Raw genomic sequence first — 19575 nt, 5'->3', positions numbered from 1 at the left:
CACATTGTTGATGAGCCTCCTTTCTGACTCTAATGACAGAATTTACTAAAACTTCATGTTTTTTTTTCCCAATAACACATTAAACTATGAACTGACCCCATAAAGTTATTGTAAAAGTATTTAGTGAGGTCACAAATCAGGGGAGGTTTTGGAACCCCAGCTATCGCCCCCTGTTGGTCATCAAAAAGAATGCAGGTTTAAGACAGAGCCCTCTGTAGTACTGTGAATTACAGAGACCCAGCACAAGATAATTAACGATTATTTTGAACTTTGATCATGAGTAGCTACGCCAGCAGAGTCCAAGGATAAAAATATGGAGCTCAACATAAGCAGAAGAGATCCTCTTTAACAATAAACGCAGCAAAGGCCCGACTTTACTCTAAACATGATAAAAAATAAAATAAAATGAGCATTTTCCTTCAGGGTAGAAAAGTTTATTGGTATAAATATGCAAAAGGAAATTCATTTTAAGACTGCATGTTTATGACTGTTCTTCAAGCTCTTTTTTTTTTTATGACAACATGAAAATCCATGTTTAAGCAAACCTCGTTACACTGTGTACACAATTACGGTACATTTAAAGGCTTTCTGCTGAAAACCGCGATACTGATAACACGAATGTTCTAAGCGTACTGCTTTTGATTTGATTGACAGCGAGCAAACTTGAGAACATTGTAGCATTGTACAGCACTGATGATCGAGTCATATACTTACGGACGCCCCGGGGCAACCGATACACAAGTATAATAAAAAAAAAAAGCTGATAATAAATAACAGAAATAGCTACTACTAAATGACTACAAACTCCTGAGACAATACTGCCACTGTAATACTGATACAGAGAGTAAACAAATATTCTCCTGCTGAGGAGATGGTCACCTAGCTCCACTCGTCACAACTCCAGTTTATAAAACATGCAAAAATAACAAGAAAAGCAACAATGACACTACAATACAAAGTTAAATAGAACACTGAGCAATGTTTGCTTCATGTGACAGTCTTGAACTGCGACGGTCTGAATTCTGCCAAAGATAGTGCTAAAGATATGTTTCAGTATGTGCTGAAGTATGTATGGGTTCTTCCAAATGGCAGCGCAGCCTGTGGAGAAAATATAGTGCTTTCACATGGGGCACAGTTAGCAGCCATTGATTTTATCATTGCTTTGTCGGCTTCAAGTGCAGGTTTTTGTTTTTTTTTTTTGTTTTTTTTTTTCCTCAGAGTGTGTCTGCGAGCCTTCGAACTCGACCTCACGCTTGTTAAACATCGAGCCCATCTGAATGCTCTTCATATGCTTGGACAAACTGAGATGACACTGTGCAATATCTGTAATCAGAGGATCATATGAGAGGCCAGCAGGCCAAACGACAGCCTGACGGTTCACACACAGTCTGCTGCTGGACTCAGTGGGCTGCTCTCGCCCTGCTGGGCCCCTCTGACGGCTCGCTAGTCGTGGCGTCTTCCGTTTGAGCGGAGGTAGTCTCTGAGCCCGTGTTGCTGTCGCTGGTTCCCTCCTCCATGGCTCCCTCTGGGACGCTCTCTTTGTCCTCCGACGCCCCCTCTTCGCTGCCGGGATGGGCCTCGAGCTCCTCTGAGGTCTTCGGCTTCCCTGCGTCAAAGAAAATGAACTGTTATTAAGTCTTACAGGAACCAAGTAGCAGCACATCAGGATTTAACATCACTGCTGATGCAGATGCCCGGGGCCAGTTGTTAAAAAAGTATGTGGATTTTCCAGCTGCTGGCAGGTTTGGAGCAGTGATGGCATTTCCACCAATCACAGCTCACCTGGTTGAAATGAAACCTTCACTGAAGCACCTGTTTGACAACCTTAAAGCATGTTTTTATTAGCTTTACACAGAGACAGCTCTACCTTCTTTACAACCTTCAGCTCTCTGTGTGCATACAACATTTTTAAATTTCTGAGTTCTTGTAAACTTTGCTGCAGGCTGACAGTCGCTGCAGCTTTAGTCAGTAGAACTAAACCACTGGATTTGTAGCTTCAGGGAGGTGAGATGCGTTAATCTACATGCATGCACAAAAGCAGACACACCCATGCTTTTTTAACTAAATACTTTTACTGTCACTTTGTGACAATAGGCACGATACTGCCATCCAAATCACTGGATTCAGGTGTTCCAGTCTCTTCCACAGGTGTATAAACCAGCACCTAGGCATGCAGACTGCTTCTACAAACATCAGTGAAAGAATGGGTCGCTCTCAGGAGCTCAGTGAATCCCAGCGTGGTACCGTGATAGGATGATACCTGTGCAACAAGTCCATTCACTGCTAAATATTCCACAGTCAGCTGTTAGTGGGATTATAACAAAGTGGAAGCGATTGGGAACGACAGCAGCTCAGCCATGAAGTGGTAGGCCATGTAAAATCACAGAGTGGGGTCAGAGGATGCTGAGGGTCATAGTGCACAGAGGTCACCAACTTTCTGCAGAGTCAATCACTGCAGACCTCCAACCTTCATGTGGCCTTCAGATCAGCTCAAGAACAGTGAGAGCTTCATGAATGGGTTTCCATGGCAGCTGCATCCAAGCCTTCCATCACCAAGCTCAGTGTAAAGTGTTGATGCAGTGGTGTAAAGCACACTGGACTCTGGAGCAGTGCAGACGTGTTCTCTGGAGGGATGAATCACACTTCTCCATCTGCCAATCTGAGGGAGGAGTCTGGGTTTGGTGGTTGCCAGGGGAACGATACCTGTCTGACTGCACTGTGGAAAGTTTGGTGGAGGGGGGGTTATGGGGTGGGGGTGTCTTTCAGGAGTTGGGCTCGGCCCCTTAGTTCCAGTGAAAGAACTCTTAATGCTTCAGGATACCAAGACATTTGGGACAATTTGATGCTCCAACTCTGTGGGAGCTGCAGGGGGGGGGGGGGGGGGGGGGGGGCGACAGCAACAGCAAACCCCATGGATTAAGATGTCACTCAATTTCATATGAGTGTGAAGGCAGGTGAGCAAATACTTTTGGAAATACAGAGTATAATGGATATACTAATGGATAGACTCCAACTACACCATGCTGTACTGCAGGAGTTAACGGTAGTCCCTGCAGCTCAGCGTAGCAACTCCAGTCCTCCACCTGTTGTGGGTTCTGGTTGGAGTCCACACACCGGCTCGAACAAGGAGCAGCGGCAGTTCAAAAAGGAGCAGCTGGATTTGGGCTGACTGCAGGAATAGAGCAAAGTGGCTGTACGTGTCGTTACCCTGGACAGGAAGGTCCAGAACTTTCAAAATAAGACTGAGTAGTCTGACAAAATAAAGTCTAAATATCAGAAACACAGAGTGTCAAACTGGGCTGCATCATTACAGATTAAGCTCCTAAGAGTACCACGTGTGGCTCACCTGCTGCCTCTGTAGTGCTGGATTCTGTGTCCTCGCCCTCCTTGTTGCTGCCTTCACTCACAGAGTTTTGCTGGGGCTTGTTGCCGTGTGTTGCACAAATGTGTTTGTCTTCCTCTGCCAGCACGCAGGTCGGAGCTTCTCTTGCACCTCGGTCTCCTGCATCCTTCTCACGTTCTGCAATCCGTTTGCGGGCTGCCTCTTCTGCTGCAGCAATCTCTGCAGAAATCTTCTCCATGTCCACCTCCACCTTCATGCAGCACAACTTAAAGCAGCAACAAAGCAGCAAATGTGGAAATAACAGTAATTTCTCGAAACTTCCAACTGTTTTCTCAGAACTCTAAGAGGCAAACCCCAATTATCAAACCTCTGACTCTTTTGGCAAAGCCGCACAAACGCATCAAAACAGTTTTATCTGTGCTGCAAACCACACGAAGCTGTCAGATCACACACAGACAAAACAGGCTAAACAACGACCGTGCCGAGCATTCATTACACACAACATCAAACGATTTAAAAAACACACTCTTCAGGCCATTTAAAATCAAGTCTACAACCTCGTGTGCCTTTTCTCCACCCGCCTCCTTCACATTTACAAAGCGATGCACTGAAACGTGATTATATAACAAAAAGCTCGTGTTTATGATGAGACAGAACAAAACTTATAGTAAATCTTTACTTGTGTTTTTCATGCACAAAAACACGGTCTGTGACTGCTGCTCAAACTTCATGTGAAATTACTGATATTGATCTTTCTCCTCTTCTCCAACCCCCGGACCTCCACCCCCACCCCCACACTCTCAGACTGTTTCCATCCATTACTTCCTGTGCACTCTGAACAGGCTCCATCACATCATTAGCAATGACTGAACAATTTTAAATGACACCTGTACTGCAGCGTTAAACGGCCGCCTCGTGCGGTTAACATTATGCATCACTTTGCAAAATGTTTTCTAGTAAGTCAGACCGTGTTTAAATTTTTGCAAAAAGGTTATGTAAGGTCTGCAGATTGTTTCAGAGTGGTTGATTCAGAAAATTGGCTCAAGATGTCAGAACATGAGTCAATGGGAGCTGATGTTTGCACAATTCAGAAAAACATGCAGAGGGATGAAAAAATTACTGAAGGTGTGCTTTTGTGTTGGCTGCAGGGTTAGTTAATTCAAACTGAAAAAACTTCAAACTTTAAAAAAAACAAACAAACTGAATCACTTCACAAAACTAATAAATGAGTCTTTGTCAGCTCAGGATGTCACAAAGTGCCGTCTGTATTATAATACTTTAAACTGGTGAAAACTAAAGAAAAAACGAGACGACATTTCAAAGAAAAAGAACGAAACAGAAATAAAACCTAACCGGTAAATATAAACATATGGTTTTAACACCTCTGCAGGCTGAACATTAACAGATTGTTAGAAAGTAACACGAGCAGGTCATCCCGAGGTGTTGTTGGTACTACAGCACCTGTTCTAAACTTCTTAAATTTTGCCCCTGGCAAATATCCTCCATATTCTAATACTCAGAAAGGCTGAAGTGGTGCAAACTTCTGGAAAATAGACTGAATGAAAACACAAAGTCACAACAAAACAGAAACAAAAACTAACTGGAAAACATGACCAGTAATAACTGTTGTGTTGACATGTTTGTGCAGGTTGAAGTCACAGCTGTCTGTCTATGAAGCAGCTACAGCAGGTCTGTCTGTAACGAGCTCTGTGAAATACAAACGGCACCACCTGTTGTGCACATTGGACACTGCATCCCACAGCACAGAGCTGCATCTCAAAATAACTGTTATAATGGAGGCTACAAATTGTGAATGATGACAGCTATATGATTGCCAGAACATGTGGATGGAGTTAGCTGCAGCTTGGGCCTGCGTGGCAGATGGAGGAAGGCCCACAGCCAGAGCTGCACACGTCACGCAAAGTGAAGCTTGCGTGCAAGTAGGCAATGACCAAATTCGATGTAAAAGATGCCGTACCCTTTTGAGCTCGTTTGTGAACGACTCTGTGGCTTCAATGAATTTTCTCTTCTTGTCCTGATGGCGGTCTTCAATCTGAAGCAACTCTGCCTCCAGTTTTCTCTGTGATACGAGACACACGGGCACCGGCAGTCAGGACTTAATGAGCCAATAAAAAGAAAGCTGTCAGTGAACATTCAGAGATCGCAGTTTGATCCCACCTGATGAACCATCAAAGACTGGACCTGCCGTTTGAGGACCTGCATGCGGGCAGTGGTGACGACGGATCGCACATCTGGGACGACGCTCTCGCTGAGGATCTCGCTGATCAGACGATGGTTGCGCTGAAAACGAGCCGCAGCCAAGTGCTTTATAGAAAACCCGTCATCGTAATCTGGAGACACAGAAACGCATGTGAGCTGTTGCCGTATACGTTTGTGGCCCTTTCAGAAAGCAAAGCGAAACAGGCATCAACAAAATCCAGCTCAAATCATACAAAACAAAATCACACAAACATGTATAAAGACAGCGTAAACATACGGAGGATATGGCTCAATATTTATACAGAGTTAGAGCTAAGTATATGCCATTATGTCCAAACACATCCTTAAGCAAAGTAGGTGAATGGGACAGGCAGCCAATTATAACCCACAGTATGTGGACAGATGTTTCAAGCTGTACTCTGCAATTTACATTCATCAGCAAATGTTCCTCTCCGTCGTAAATAATGTACCGCTTTGCCTTTTAAGTACAGGATGATGGTGTAGCAAGGTAAAAACCCACATGGAGAGCCAGAGCCTGAAGAAAAGAATCATGCTAAGTTACGATGTTTCCACTCCAGATGATTTAAACTGATCTTTTTATGGGGGTGTTCAGGAATTGGGAATGCATTCACAATAAAAAAATACCCTGAAAAAGCATCTTTGACACAGATGACAGCGTTGAACTTGCGTGCGGACCATCGTGACGATGCATTTCTATTCGCTCAGGCTTACATGCAACAGTGCACATATGCGGCTTCGCTCGAGTCACTCAAGAGATTTTCATTAGAAATTAAAACCCATTCCAAGACAGCGCTATATGCAAAACAGTTTCTCTATATGAGCACAGAGAGTGATTCATGGGCACCGCTGAGTGGAAATTAACTATAAATGTCAGAGGATTCACAAGCTAATGCTGACTGCACAGCAATTAACTGACTTTAGCTCGTTTGGGGGAATTTATATCAGACCAAAAAAATGTTATATTGAGTTATGCATAGACCTCCAGGTGGAAAAAGCTTTATTTAAAAAATTTTTTCAAAAAAATCAGCAAACCTTTTAATGGGTTTTTAAAATCAGAATTAAGTGTTGTTTCTATACACATAGTTTCGCAGTGAGCAGTAAATTTTTAATAATGCTTCAAAATGTCTTCCCAAATAAGAGCCAGAAGCCTTCTAAGATGTCTGAGTGGTGAGGTTTATTCCTAGAAGGACTCTGATATATGCCGGGAACGTGCATGACGAGTCAAGCTTTGTTAGTCAGCATAAATACTAAGAAATTAATCATTTCATTAATGCAAATCAGTTAGTGAAAAGGTTAACACTGAGAGATTGTCAGTGTGTAAACCACTTTTTATCCTCTGACAGCCCCCCCCCCCCCCCAAAAAAAAAAAAAAAAAAAAATCATAGGCTGGATAAGCAGCTAAGAAAATAGGTGGAAAGTTAACAGCCAGGCACCACTAGACGGGGCTGCAGTCTGGCACAAAGTGCCACAGATTTTAGCAGCATTTAAATCACAGTGAAGTTTTCACAGGACTCTTTGCAATGCTGTGAAAAACTAAGTACACCCTTACTGCTACCACAGGCCACGTTCTGCTAAATCAAATGCACCTGATTAACTGTAAGCAACTGTGACCACCTCTTTTAAAACAGAAACTGGCAGTTTGCTGGTACCACAATCGTGACTGGAGTCAAACACCAAAACCAACTGCGCAACTCAACCAGTTTTTACCAAACAAAAATGCGGTCACATTTTTGGCTTTAGGACGGACAAAACAGAAAAATGCACGAAAAACTGTTTCAGGCCTGGGAGCTTCGCGCGCAGCATCTTAGCTGTTGCTAGGACTCTGCTCCTCTGGACAGAGATTTGGGATATTTCCCTGGAATCTGCTGGAGATATTCCTGTTGGCTCCAGCAGATTCCAAACAGGATATCTCCCTGTTTAGGGTTCACTACCCCAAGTCTTCCGATTACCATGATGACCACCGCCACCTGCACCTTCCACATCCTGTATGGTTCTTCTCTCACCCCTTGGTATTTATCGGGGTTCTCGTGTTCCTTCTTCCTATGTTGCTGTCACTTGGTATTGCTACATCTATCGCTATAGATCTGTGTCGTGTCATCCAGGATAGTGGTTCTGACTCACTAGTCCTCGGGCTCCTTCCTTCCCCTTAGCGTACAGTCTCAGTGTGCTGGATCTGGGCTGAAACCCTCCATGCATGCTAAGCAGCTTTCTCAACTTGATGTCAACGACTTCTATTGGCCAGTTTATTATCCCAGCAGGGTATCCGATGACTGTCAGGGCGTAGTTGTAGATTGCCCAGATGTTCTTGCCATTCAGCTGACTCTTCAGGACTTGCTTTATTTCCTGCAGGTACTTGGAGGTTGCAGCTTTCCTCTCTTTCGAACTACACTTCTCCAGCCTGAATTTTGTAGTCGGTATTCGTAGCCAGTCTTGTTAATGAATTTGGCTGAGGGGGTTCAGGCCTATGCAGAACAGCAGTGGGGACAGAGCACCTCCTTGGTAAATCCCCCCCACTTGATGGTAACTTGTGCAACTGACTTGAAGTTGGCCGCTAGTGTTGTTTTCCACGTCCCCACTGAGTTCCCGGAGTCCCGTTGATCTTGTATAGTTCTAGGCATTCCAGGCTCCATGTGTGGGGCATTTAGTCATAGGCTTTCTTGTAGTCAATCCAGGCAGTGCACAGGTTTTACTGTGCACTGCTCGATCTACCAGTAGGTGGTGTTTTGCTCGTCTGGTGTTTCTGCCAATTCATTTCTGGGCCCCCACTCGTGTATTGAGTCACATCCGGGGGCACTGCACCTACATCTTGCTTATTCTCCTAGCTTCCATGTCTCTGGTATGCCTCTTCAAACAGTCAGCCAAGGTTGAGACTTTGCACACAGTTTCTAAGACCTCAGGTATGGACAGCTTGTTGTTGTACTACTTAGGCACTCCTTTCTTCAGCACACCTTTCTGCAGCTCTGATAGTGCGTATCTGAGTGTGTGTAATAATAATAATAATAATAATAATAATAATCCTTGTAATTGAGGTAAAATGTTCACTTAATCATGATTTTGATTTGAGGTCATATTGCCCAGCCCTAGAAGACCACTGAATAAGTATGGCTTATTTGGAAGAGTTGCCAGAAGAAAGCCTCTTCCCTCCAAAAAGAACACGGCCGCACGGCTTAGGTCTGCAAAGCTGTGACTGAACAAACCAAAGACTTCTGGAACAATGTCCTTTGGACGGACGAGACCAAAGAGGAGCTGATTGGCCACAGCACCACGTTTGGAGAAAATTGTTGTGCAGCCACAGGATCTAGGTCCTTGACAATGGATTCCTCTGTGCACTAATGTTTTATTTATATATATCTATGTCTATCTATTTCTATAGATATAGATAGATATATAGAGAGATATAGACATATAGATATAGATATATATATAGTCTGAGGCTGTTTAAAGACAGATTCATCTACTGTTGCTCATTAAACAACAATCCTCCTGTGTACTTACCATTTTTCCATCTGGTAAACTGCTTTTGACTTTGTTGTGGCAAAACTCTGCCCTTGCTCAATGGGTATCACCTGAGCTTGCTGCTGCTGTGCACCCATGTGTGCACCTTTTGAAACTTTCCAGAGAGCAGAAATGAATGTCGTTTGCCACATAGGTGCTCAGACACGAAAACAGGAAACCGTCAACACTCTGAAGGTCGTGTGAGAGCATAAAGTTTCTCTCATGATCACAAATTACGTCTCACTAATGTGTGGGATATTTCTCAAAACTCAATGTCTCCATGTTGAACGTTGTTTCACATTTTGTGGGACAGTAAAACCACAGCACCTCCTAAATGCTCAAATCTGCTTTATGGCATTTTAATGTTGATAAACAATACGGCAGAAAGTGGTATATGGCTGCAGCTTAGAGTACAAGTTTTTAATGAGTTTAATGAAGAATGATCCCTGTCCTCTCCACCCAGGGAGCTAAATCTTATTTAATCGTTGCTGTACGTGCAGTTTGTTAAGAACAAAACCCGCTGGGATACCAGCTTTGACATTTTTATGGTCTGGGGTGTTTCTAAATAGCAACTGTTTTATCTGTAGTTTTCCTGTGCATCATTATCGTCTACTTTAACCCAGCCAGACCCCAGACAAGCATCATTTCCTTGAGGTGGGTGTAACTCAAACGTGTTCTTCTGGCTTCTGTGTCTACCATGGTGTGTGTGTGTGTGTGTGTTTGTGTGTATCAGTCAGGCTTTATAACAACAGAGCAAAGAATGTAAATTTTGCAATTATGTCTTAACCATTGCCAAGAATACCTACAAAATGTAAACACGTGTGCAAAACAAAGGCAAATTTTGGTCTCATGCTGGAAGCTTGAAAGCAGAGATGGCGTTTCAAAGGTACCATTATCAAAGATGTTAATGGTTGTAGCACTATAGGAGGAGGGGGGGGAAAGATAACACATTCTCTGGGTTTGTGGACTGGCAGCGCTGTGTGGTCGTGCTACAGTAATTACAGCTCTGTGGCGGTGCTCTAAACCTTGGTAGACAAAGTGTTTAGCTGAGGGGGCCTTACCATCTGGATCCTCTGCTGGCTGAATACTCATGTAAGGCTCGTCCTTGTCCAGCCTGGACTGCCTCTGGCGACTCTCCTCTTCCAGAGCTGCTTCAGCCCGGCTTTTTGCATTCACGTAGGCCAGGTAGGCCGGCGAGTTGTGATAGGCCTTCATGCTCTCATTATACTCAATCTACAGTGGAAAAGATGACAGGAATGACGAGGAAACAGAGGAGGCAAGCAGACACAACAATGTGGACCCTTGTTTCTATCGTCTAGGACAAGGTGAGGAAAGAGGTTTACTCAGGAAGGAATGATGACTGGAGGGACCCACAGCTAGTGGGGACACAGCTACTGGTCACCCATCAGAAAAACCCCATAACACCCCTTGTAAAACAACCAACCTTCTCTGCTTCGTAGTCATTCAAATAATCCTGTTTCTCCTCATCAGTGAGGTCCCTCCACATGCCACCGATTATCTTCCCAATTTCCCATAGCTTCAGATCAGGATTGGAGGCTTTTACTTGATCCCAAACCTGGTGATGAGAACCAGACATGGGTGTGGGGTTGGGTTGGGTTGGAGGGGCTATAGGTGGTTATCTCTTTGCAGAGAGGTCACAAACCAGAGGAGGCCGTGTGCTTTAAGCTGCATTTCCAAGATGATAAATCCCGCTAATTTCTAGCTTAATCTGGCTTCAACCTACCTCGATAAACAACCAAGACAAAGTGTGCATCTTACTCTTGAGCTTTAGGATTATCTTAAAAATCAAAGCATCCCTCTCTTCCAGCTGAGCACATGATGATGCAAAAGGCAGCAGTTAAACACTGTACTTACCTTGCGACTGTATCTCATATATGGCATCAGTGGCTTATCGGGCGGCTTGGGTGGCTTTGGGATATTTATTCCAGAGGAATTCTGGTAAAGAAAGGGAGAAGAGTCACCTTGAGACATGGCTACCCTGAAGAGATGAGGCATCCACTGAAACACTGGAGCTAAGCTAGGCTGAAGCTTGTGAAGCTACAAGCAGGTGATTGTGTTAAAGTTTAAAAACAAGATGCATTAAATTAACTTATAAGTTAACCTGCTTTCATTAATGACAGTCTGAGGCTATAAACAAGAAGAAGAAACCCCATGGAGTGCACTACAGCACCGCTGACTGTGGGGAAAAATAAATAGAAAAATTAAAAAATAAAAATAAAAAAAAATACAGAAATCTCACTTAAGCTGAGATTTGCCCACTGCGAGACATAATGCCATTATCAGAGTCAGCCAACCACAGCTTGCATGCAGCGACTAAATTACTGCTCAGCAGCCACAGCCATGCCGAGCAGCAAAGTCTTTAATGCCATGGCAACATGATGGCATGGGTTACTTAACATGGCTGTCAGAAATGCAGACTTTGAAAGGCAGGTGGGATTTGAATAGACACAGATGGACTCTTAGCCGGCCTGCACTATGATGGAGGCAGCAGAGGGAGTTTGGAATGATATGCATCATTTCTTATTCAGTCTCAGTAATGGAACGAGTTTCTAGAGTAGAAATGCAAAAATATGTCTAATCTAATTTACTCTGAACAGAGCAAAGGTCAATCTTAATGCTTGCAAAGGAAAACTTCTTCTGCAGCATCTTCAGAGCTTTTTTTGGGAAGCAAACTGTTCTGGTCTGCCTTATACGTTCAGTTGCTGCTTTTAATTTATTTTTTATTCTATGTTAATATTCATACCGTTACCCGACTGTTGCTGCTCTGGCTCCCTCCCAGTCTGTAGTTGTTGTAGGCCAGATGGCTGTATGGGTTGTACCCCACAAACCCGGTGGTGTTGGGCATTTGCTGATGGAAACAAATGAGACAGAAACACGAATGAGAAATGACATAAAAGAAGAAGAGGGGAAAGCCCAAGACAACAAAAATAAAATAAAGAAACCAATGAAAGAAGCTGGGAAAATGCAAAACAAAGAAACTTGCATTCATGCTGGGGCTATAGGAAAAGAATCTTTTCAGAAGCAGTGGTGTATCAGCACGCCTGTGTGACTGAACAAAATGTAGCATAAACTGTACTAAAAGTCAAACAACACTGGCTTAACAAGGCTTACTTAGACGATACCTGGTGCCACACCAGCCGACATCCTGGGTATAATTTGTTGGGGTGTAAAGGGGAGGGGGGGGGGGGTTTCCTCCCCTCTGGTCTGCATAATCTTATAGCCTCTACTAAATTATTTTATTCCCAGTGGGAATAAAATGTGTCCGCTTCCAAAAGTGATTAATGCTACTTTAGCAACAGATATATCTACATTATAATTATGAGACCATCTATAGTGCAGTAAAATCAGAACCAGACTTTCACTGTTGATCCTGGTCCCGCTCCAAATCTGAGTCTGCCACCAAACACCAACAGGCTCAAAACTACCGCTAGCAAAATGAAAGAAATGAAGGATTCACAGCAACAGATCAGAGTTTACGAGGTCCTCTCATAAGAAATATTACAAATATTACTCCTGAAGCATAATTTACGCCATCGTGACTACTACACAAAAAGGAAGCTAAAGTTTCATTTTCTGATCTTTTGTGATGTCTCGTGTAGACCATTTATCTATTTGCACTGATGGGTTTCAGTAGAGGTCCAGCCATAGGTCAGGACTTCTCTTTTGGAGTTACACACTTTTTTGTGTAGGACACTGTGTGAACATATGAGACAGGTGGGGATGGAAGGATAAGAGGAAAAAAATGTTGTGCAGTCCCACATAAAGTTAGACACACTAAGTCCATGCTATTTATTTTAAAGGGTTTATTATGATGTAGAGTTTAAGATATAAACAAGCTAATATATGATGCTATATTCCTTTAAATCCACCCATTAGTATATAAAAAAAAAAAAAATCATATCTAGCAGTAATTATGATCCAATAATATCAATGTCATGCATATGACTCTGCACGAGTGCTTTTACTTTAAGTACTTCAGATGTACTCTGATACTACTTTTTTACTACTTAAGTAGAATTATTAGTCATAAATAGTTTTTTTGGTTATTCTTGCTCCGTGCCACTTTTCATCTATGAGGGCACAGGGCTGCGCATGGGCCTGAAAATGATGCTGTATTTATTTCTAATAAAGTATTCCAATTTGCTCAGAGGCTCTCCCTGTAACCTGTGCCGCTCCATTAAAGAACATCTCGAATACACTCCTCCGACTATAATTTGATTACTGAGATCCAACCACAGTTCAGGCAGAATCAATAATAAACTTCATATGGGTGTAACACAGAGGCAGCTGAGCAGATGTCATTAAGATATACATTGCAATTATATCTGCATAATCATCAATTCTTTTGGCTAAGTCATAGAAAATAAAATGTATGTTTTATACTTGTCACTGCACCTGAGCAACAAGAAGACCCTGAAGAAACATGCAACATGCAAATCTGCTCTAAATTCAACCCACTACCACAAACATGCCCCAAAAGCTTTCCCAGCATTTATTTCTGATCATATCTTCTGATTTCCTCCAGCACCTCATCCTGGGAACAAAAAGTCTCCATCTAATGACACCTATGTCCCATAAAATGTCCTTATGTACTTGAGAATACTTACAGTTGTAGGGGCAGGGGGAGGTGGAGGGGCATAGGATGGTCTCTCTGTTATGGGGGAAAAAAAAATTAATAAAAAAAAATGAGGATCAGTCCAATCCAATTCTCCAACTTCCAAAAACAGTTTGTTTTTTATAGTAAGCCAAATCAGACTGTGCAGTTATCTGTTACACTGGCAGTCCTGTGGTCATCTCACTTCTCATGACAAACTGAAGCAGATCTGATGCATTCAAACACCATCACCTACAACTGGCTAAAACGCTCCCAGTGTCTTACTTGACATTTCTGCAGTGAGGAGGATGAATCAGTCTGTTCCAGTCATTGGATCTGCAATAAACACATTTTAGAGGAGGATAGCAATATATAACTATATATCCCAGTGATTAGATGTGACACGGAGGTTCAAGCAGAGAAAACAAAGAGATGCTGATGGTGATTCAAGCAACAAGGCAGTCTAACGGCCGCTACATCGGTGTTAGCTCGAAGCTAACTTAACGCTTCGAGAGATTAGCGGATATATATTTGAAGCAATTTCACACTAGCAAAATTAAATAAATAAGTGGTATCAATGACAGGGCTGTGTGATTATGAAAATGTGGATATGATGGTAGGTGAACAGCGTTAGGCTTCAGCCTATAGACGTGCTGTAACTTAGCTAACAATTAGCTAGCCAGCTAAATCTCTTGCTCTTAGCTATTCTGCGCCAAAAGTCGACCTGGAGTATAATTTTATGTTCGTGAGCTGACTTTAAGAGTGGCTGAGATAGTCCTAACGTTATGATAGTTGACATTTCTTGTAGTTCGCGTGGTTCATAACCTCTTTTGCTCTAAATAACCAGCCGGTTGACAGCTATCTAGCTGCATAGCTGGTAGCTAAAGAGAATGACACCTGATATATTATTAGCATGCAGCATCAAGCAAAGTCAACATGTCCACAGATATCCACGTACTGTGCAAGCAGGAGTGCTAAATTGATGGGCCAAAAAAAAAAAAACTCACCCTAAAACCTTTAGTCCCCACCACAGTGTGCAGGTTGTGGCTTTGGTAGGGAAGGCTAACCACCTAGCTTAGTCTCACAGTTCCCACAATAAAGCAGTGAAATGGGGTCCACTCGTATGATTCCTGCAGAATCTTCTAGAATTGCACCCCCACCCTCTCCTTATTACAGCGGTGCCTCGGCGCGATGCTGATGCTCATCGCTCTCAGCTGTCACCGCTGCAGCAGTGACAGCAGACACGTTTCTGTTCCAGCATTTGGATAAAACAACACGGAGCTGCTGAGTGGGATTTCAAATTTTGCCTGCATGTCTTTAGATTTAAGCTGCAGGTGTGCATTGTTGCAGCACGATGCGGTTTGCTTCTGGACTGTGAAAAGCTGACCTACATTGTCACTCCTGACTGCAAAATGTATCATGTCAAAAATGTGTCATGTCAGTGCAGATGCAGATGCAGATGCTCTGCCATGCATCTTCCCATTCTTACAGGCAGTAAGCACCTGTTCTTGCTATGTAGGAGGAAAAGTGGGATGACTGCTTATGTCACCATACCATAAGTTGCATTATGGACGCTTCACAGGCTTATGAGCTTTGGAGAAACTCAAGGTTACCCCATTCACTGCTCCCTGTTGTTAGGACTGAAATACTTTGCATTCTTGTTCACATTGTTTGAGAGCTGCCCAGGTCAGTAGTTGTAATAGTGTGTTCCCTAAAGAAAACAACAAAAAGCCTGCAGGATTTCGCCTATTCAGCCTGAATAGTTCTTGTTTGGGATTTGTTAATTGATTGTGTTCATTGTGACCCTCCTTCTTTCTGTTTACTCTGCACACTTGAGAGCTTATTTTACTTCTGCATGACCTGCCTCCCGCACAATATGCATTCAGACACTGATGTGAGCTCATCTGGTGCTTCACCTTCTTTTGACTCCCAGGTCACGAAAGGCCAGAAAGCTGCACGGATGGGAGGGCAAGCAGATTCCAAAAAAGACACGGTGAGGACCTTGTTTAACCTTGCACACCTGCAGTGGAGTGCATCTGGAGGTAAGGTGGAGATCACATTTCCTCTAAGTTAGGCTATGGTGCGGGCTTAACGTGGTCATTTGTGCGGGGCCCTCCAGGTACAGCTGTGGGATTGTGGATGCCCGGGGGCAGAATAGCGCATCTGACATGTTAAATGAATCCGTGGAGCTCCTCTGGTAATGCAGAATCAGTTCTTAAGCCTGTAAAGCTCTTCAAAATAGACTCAGGCAGTGGAACTAAGCAGACATGAAAGTTTACTCTGGTCGTAGATGGCAGAGATATTTTTAGTAGCTGCTAAACTCATATTATTATGATGTATCCTTCCAGAGGTGTTCCCTACAGACTGCCTTGAGTATTGTGATTAACGTGTCAATTTAACAGGTTTTTGCGGTAGGCTGAGGGAAGCGTACAGTACTGGATTAAGATGTGGAAAAAATGAATTCTCCTGGTTCATATATTCAGTTATATGCTCTAAATATTTTCTACAGTTTCTACAACTTTAACTCTGTACCCATCTCCTGTTGCATCATGGAGCACTAAAGCTCCTTATGCAGTCACCCATCTGCAACTTTTTATTCAAAGGTTTCTAACCTGTTTAATTTTGTCACAGTGGCCCAGAATAGCAGGTACACTCCCCAGCCACTTTATTAGATACACCAACTCAAAGGCTCCATCCATCCATTTGCTTCCGCTCATCCTGTTCAGGGTCGCGGGGGGGCTGGAGCCTATCTCAGCTGTCATAGGGCAAGAGGCAGGGTACACCCTGAACAGGTCGCCAGCCTGTTGCAGGGCCAACACAGAGAGACAGGCAACCTTTCACACTCACACCTATGGGCAATTTAGAGTGGCCAATTAACCTAACCCCAGTAAGTGCATGTCTTTGGACTGTGGGAGGAAACCAGAGTACCCGGAGGAAACCCACACAAGCACGGGGAGAACATGCAAACTCCACACAGAGAGAGGGAGAGGCCTGGGCCAAGGTGGAATCGAACCCAGACCTTCCAGATGTTATTCTAACTGTGAGGCAGCAGTGCTAACCACTGCGCCACTGTGTCTCCTTAATGCAAATATCTAATCAGGCAGCAACTCAGTGCATTTAGGCATGTAGACATGGTCATGGTGACCTGCTGAAGTTCAAACCAACTATCAGAATGAGGAAGAAAGGTGATTTAAGTGACTTTAAATGTGGCATGCTTGTTGGTGCCTGACAGGCTGCTCGGCCATCTCTGCAGTTAACAGAAAATGGTCCAAAAAGAGAAAATATCCAGTGACTGTCAGTTCTGTGGTCAAACATGCCTTGTTGATACCAGAGGTCAGAGGAGAATGGCCAGACTGTTTCATGCTGATAGGAAGGCAACAAAAACTCAAGGTATGCGGAAGAGCATCTCTGCCCATACATGCTGAACCCCGAAGCAGATGGGCTACAGCAGGAAAAGACCACACCGGGTGGCACTCTGGTTAGCCAAGAGCGGGAAACAGGCTAGAATTCACACAAATTCACCAAAATTGTACCATAGAAGACTGGAAAAATGTTGCCAGGTCTGATGAGCCTTCCTGCTGTGGCCTGTGGATGGCAGGATCAGAATTTTGACGTAAACAACATGAAAGCATGGATCCATCCTGCCTCGTAGGTTCAGGCTGCTGCTGGTGGTGTAATGCCACTTTTGGCACACTTCGGACCCCTTAGTACCAACTAACCATTGTTTCAGTGCCACAGCCTGCCAGTATTGTTGCTGACCACACCCATTGTTATGAGCACAGTGTACCCATCTTCTGATGGCTGCTTCCAGCAGGATAATGCACCGTGTCCATCCATCCGTTCTCTTCCGCTTATCCTTTTCAGGGTTGCGGGGGGCTGGAGCCTATCCCAGCTGGGTACACCCTATACAGGTCACCAGCCTAGGGCACCAGGGCTAGCACTGTATCGCAAAGCTAAAATGATCTCAGTCACTAAACATGCTGACAGCTTTCGTTTTCATTTGTTTTTAATTCAACAGTTTTGTCGCCGTGTTGTGGCTCTTTCTCTTTGCTGCTTGCTGTGTGTCACAGAGGAGAAGCAGCTCCACGATAAACTAGGACAGCATCATCCTCAATAACCTGTCAGCGACAAAATCATTGTTGATTATTCAGTCAACAGTATTTTAGTGCTTCTGAAGCAGTCACACAACCAGCAGGTCAGACTTTGGGAAGTACCCTCACGTCTCTCTGGAACTAAAAAGAGGTCATTCATCAGCTTGTGCAGCTTCACCGTGTGTAAAGTAAATGCACCTCTTAATCTTTCAAATCAGGTGTTTTCGGTCCCACAGCCACCCGCCCCATGCAGTCTGCTTTTACAAACATTTGTGAAAGAATGGGTCATTCTGAAGAGCTCACCGAATTCAAGCGTGATACTGTGATAGGATGTCGTTGTTGTAACAAGTCAGTCAGCTTTTTTGTTTCCTCTTAGATATTTCACCATCAGCTGTAAGTCATATTGCAAAGTGGAGGTGTTTAAAGTTAGCAGCTCAGCCACGAAGTGGCAGAACACATAAAGTTACAGAGTGGGGTCACTGAGTGATGAGGCACGTAGTGACTAAACGTGGCCAATTCTCTGCTGAGTCAGTGGCTGCAGAGCTGCAAACCTCCTCTGGCATCGACGGCGCATCATGGCTTCCGTGGCCGAGCAGCTCCCGTAGGTGTCAGGTGTAGGTTGCCCAGTACTTTTGTCCATACTGTTGTTTCAAAACATGACGTCACTCGGAAATTGTGAAGTGAATGGAAATGTGTTAAAAATAATCTGTCCCCACGTGTGGCGTCTCATTGATCCACTTTGTCTCCTGATTTGTTTCTGCAATCTAAGATATTTTCCTGTGATGGTGGCTACATTTCTTTATGAGTATGCTTTGTGTATGGCTGTAATTATGCATAACAGTTCATAATGTGGCAGCTTGTTTAAAGCTAAAGAGCTCATTAATTATAAAGGACTGACTTTTGTAGGACTCTTTAAAATGTAAATTTAACAGGTCTTGCTGTGCATTTAGTCTATAACCTCTGTTTTGTGTGAGTGGAGGTACAGTTGCACTTCTGTGCTTTTGTTTATTTTATTTTTTATTGAATAACAAAGTGACTTAAGTGCTCTGGTGCTGACCCAGAGCACCGTCTTTACTGCTGTTGTGTTATCAATCTTTTTGTTAAGAAAAATGAAGTCTACTTGGGCTGAATCCTATAGTACTTTTTATTAGCAAATGTGCTACTAAATACTATTTTCGTTGTGTGAAACACTTACACACTGGCCCAGCGTAGCCTTCCTGCTGTTTTCGCCTCGTGCACTTTCTTTAACCTTCTGAGGTTTTCATCAGTGATGGCCCTAACACTAAACTTCACCCCACAAAATTAGAATATGTAATTTCTGTTTTTGTTAAGTCTTGGCAATCTGGGAACAAAGAAAATAATGATTCTAACTGACACACACATCAATAACTCTTCACATTTTTTTTTTTCAAAATCTAGTGTTAGAGCAGGTTTAGGGTGAGGATTACCTCCCACGATGCCTTAGACTTCACTGCAACAACAAGTTTCACAAGAAGTTTTATCTAAAGGGCACAAAACTTGTGAAGACACAGTAAATATAACTGAAATATCTTAATTGATTAAAAGTAATAAGCAAGCATTTATTATGGCTTAAAAAATGGTCATGCTAAACCCACAACATCATAACAAACTGATCGGGATGGTTCCATGCACCCATCAGTGGTGTTAAAGTTTTGACTGCTTGGTATGTGCTGGTACCAGTATCTGCGATAAGCATAGACTGTATATGAATGATGGACATGATGTCACTCAGTTCAGGAGCAAAGATTGAATCTGAGTGAGAAAAAATA

The 19575-nt window shown here is 43.3% G+C and overlaps 2 protein-coding genes across 5 annotated transcripts in view; one reads left to right on the top strand and one right to left on the bottom strand.

The window, feature by feature from the left end:
- Positions 1-1161: 1161 nt before the first annotated feature.
- LOC115788543 (SWI/SNF-related matrix-associated actin-dependent regulator of chromatin subfamily E member 1) lies at positions 1162-15005 on the bottom strand. 4 transcript variants are annotated; one of them, XM_030741618.1, is made up of 11 exons: positions 14702-15003; positions 13980-14030; positions 13708-13751; positions 11850-11948; positions 10955-11035; positions 10524-10655; positions 10141-10312; positions 5522-5694; positions 5322-5423; positions 3347-3608; positions 1162-1606 (listed from the first exon to the last, which is right to left on the bottom strand). In XM_030741618.1, the coding sequence occupies exons 2-11, from the start codon at positions 13984-13986 to the stop codon at positions 1401-1403; spliced, it is 1278 nt and encodes a 425-aa protein (XP_030597478.1). In that variant the 5' UTR covers positions 13987-14030; positions 14702-15003; the 3' UTR covers positions 1162-1400. The 4 variants fall into 4 exon arrangements, with proteins under 4 accessions (XP_030597478.1, XP_030597470.1, XP_030597485.1 ...); XM_030741610.1 differs by having other exon boundaries at positions 11844-11948; positions 14702-15002; XM_030741625.1 differs by lacking the exon at positions 10524-10655 and having other exon boundaries at positions 11844-11948; positions 14702-15005.
- The window catches only part of LOC115788521 (zinc finger protein Aiolos-like), a 39784-nt gene continuing 34094 nt past the window's right edge, over positions 13886-19575 (top strand). The window contains exons 1-2 of the mRNA XM_030741585.1: positions 13886-14310; positions 15628-15736. The gene's annotated coding sequence lies outside the window, so the exon portion shown is untranslated. The remainder of the gene's footprint in view (positions 14311-15627; positions 15737-19575) is intronic.

The sequence above is a fragment of the Archocentrus centrarchus genome, chromosome 1, assembly GCF_007364275.1.
Source record: "Archocentrus centrarchus isolate MPI-CPG fArcCen1 chromosome 1, fArcCen1, whole genome shotgun sequence".
Taxonomy (NCBI): domain Eukaryota; kingdom Metazoa; phylum Chordata; class Actinopteri; order Cichliformes; family Cichlidae; genus Archocentrus; species Archocentrus centrarchus.
This window is presented reverse-complemented; position numbering and strand designations above follow the sequence as displayed.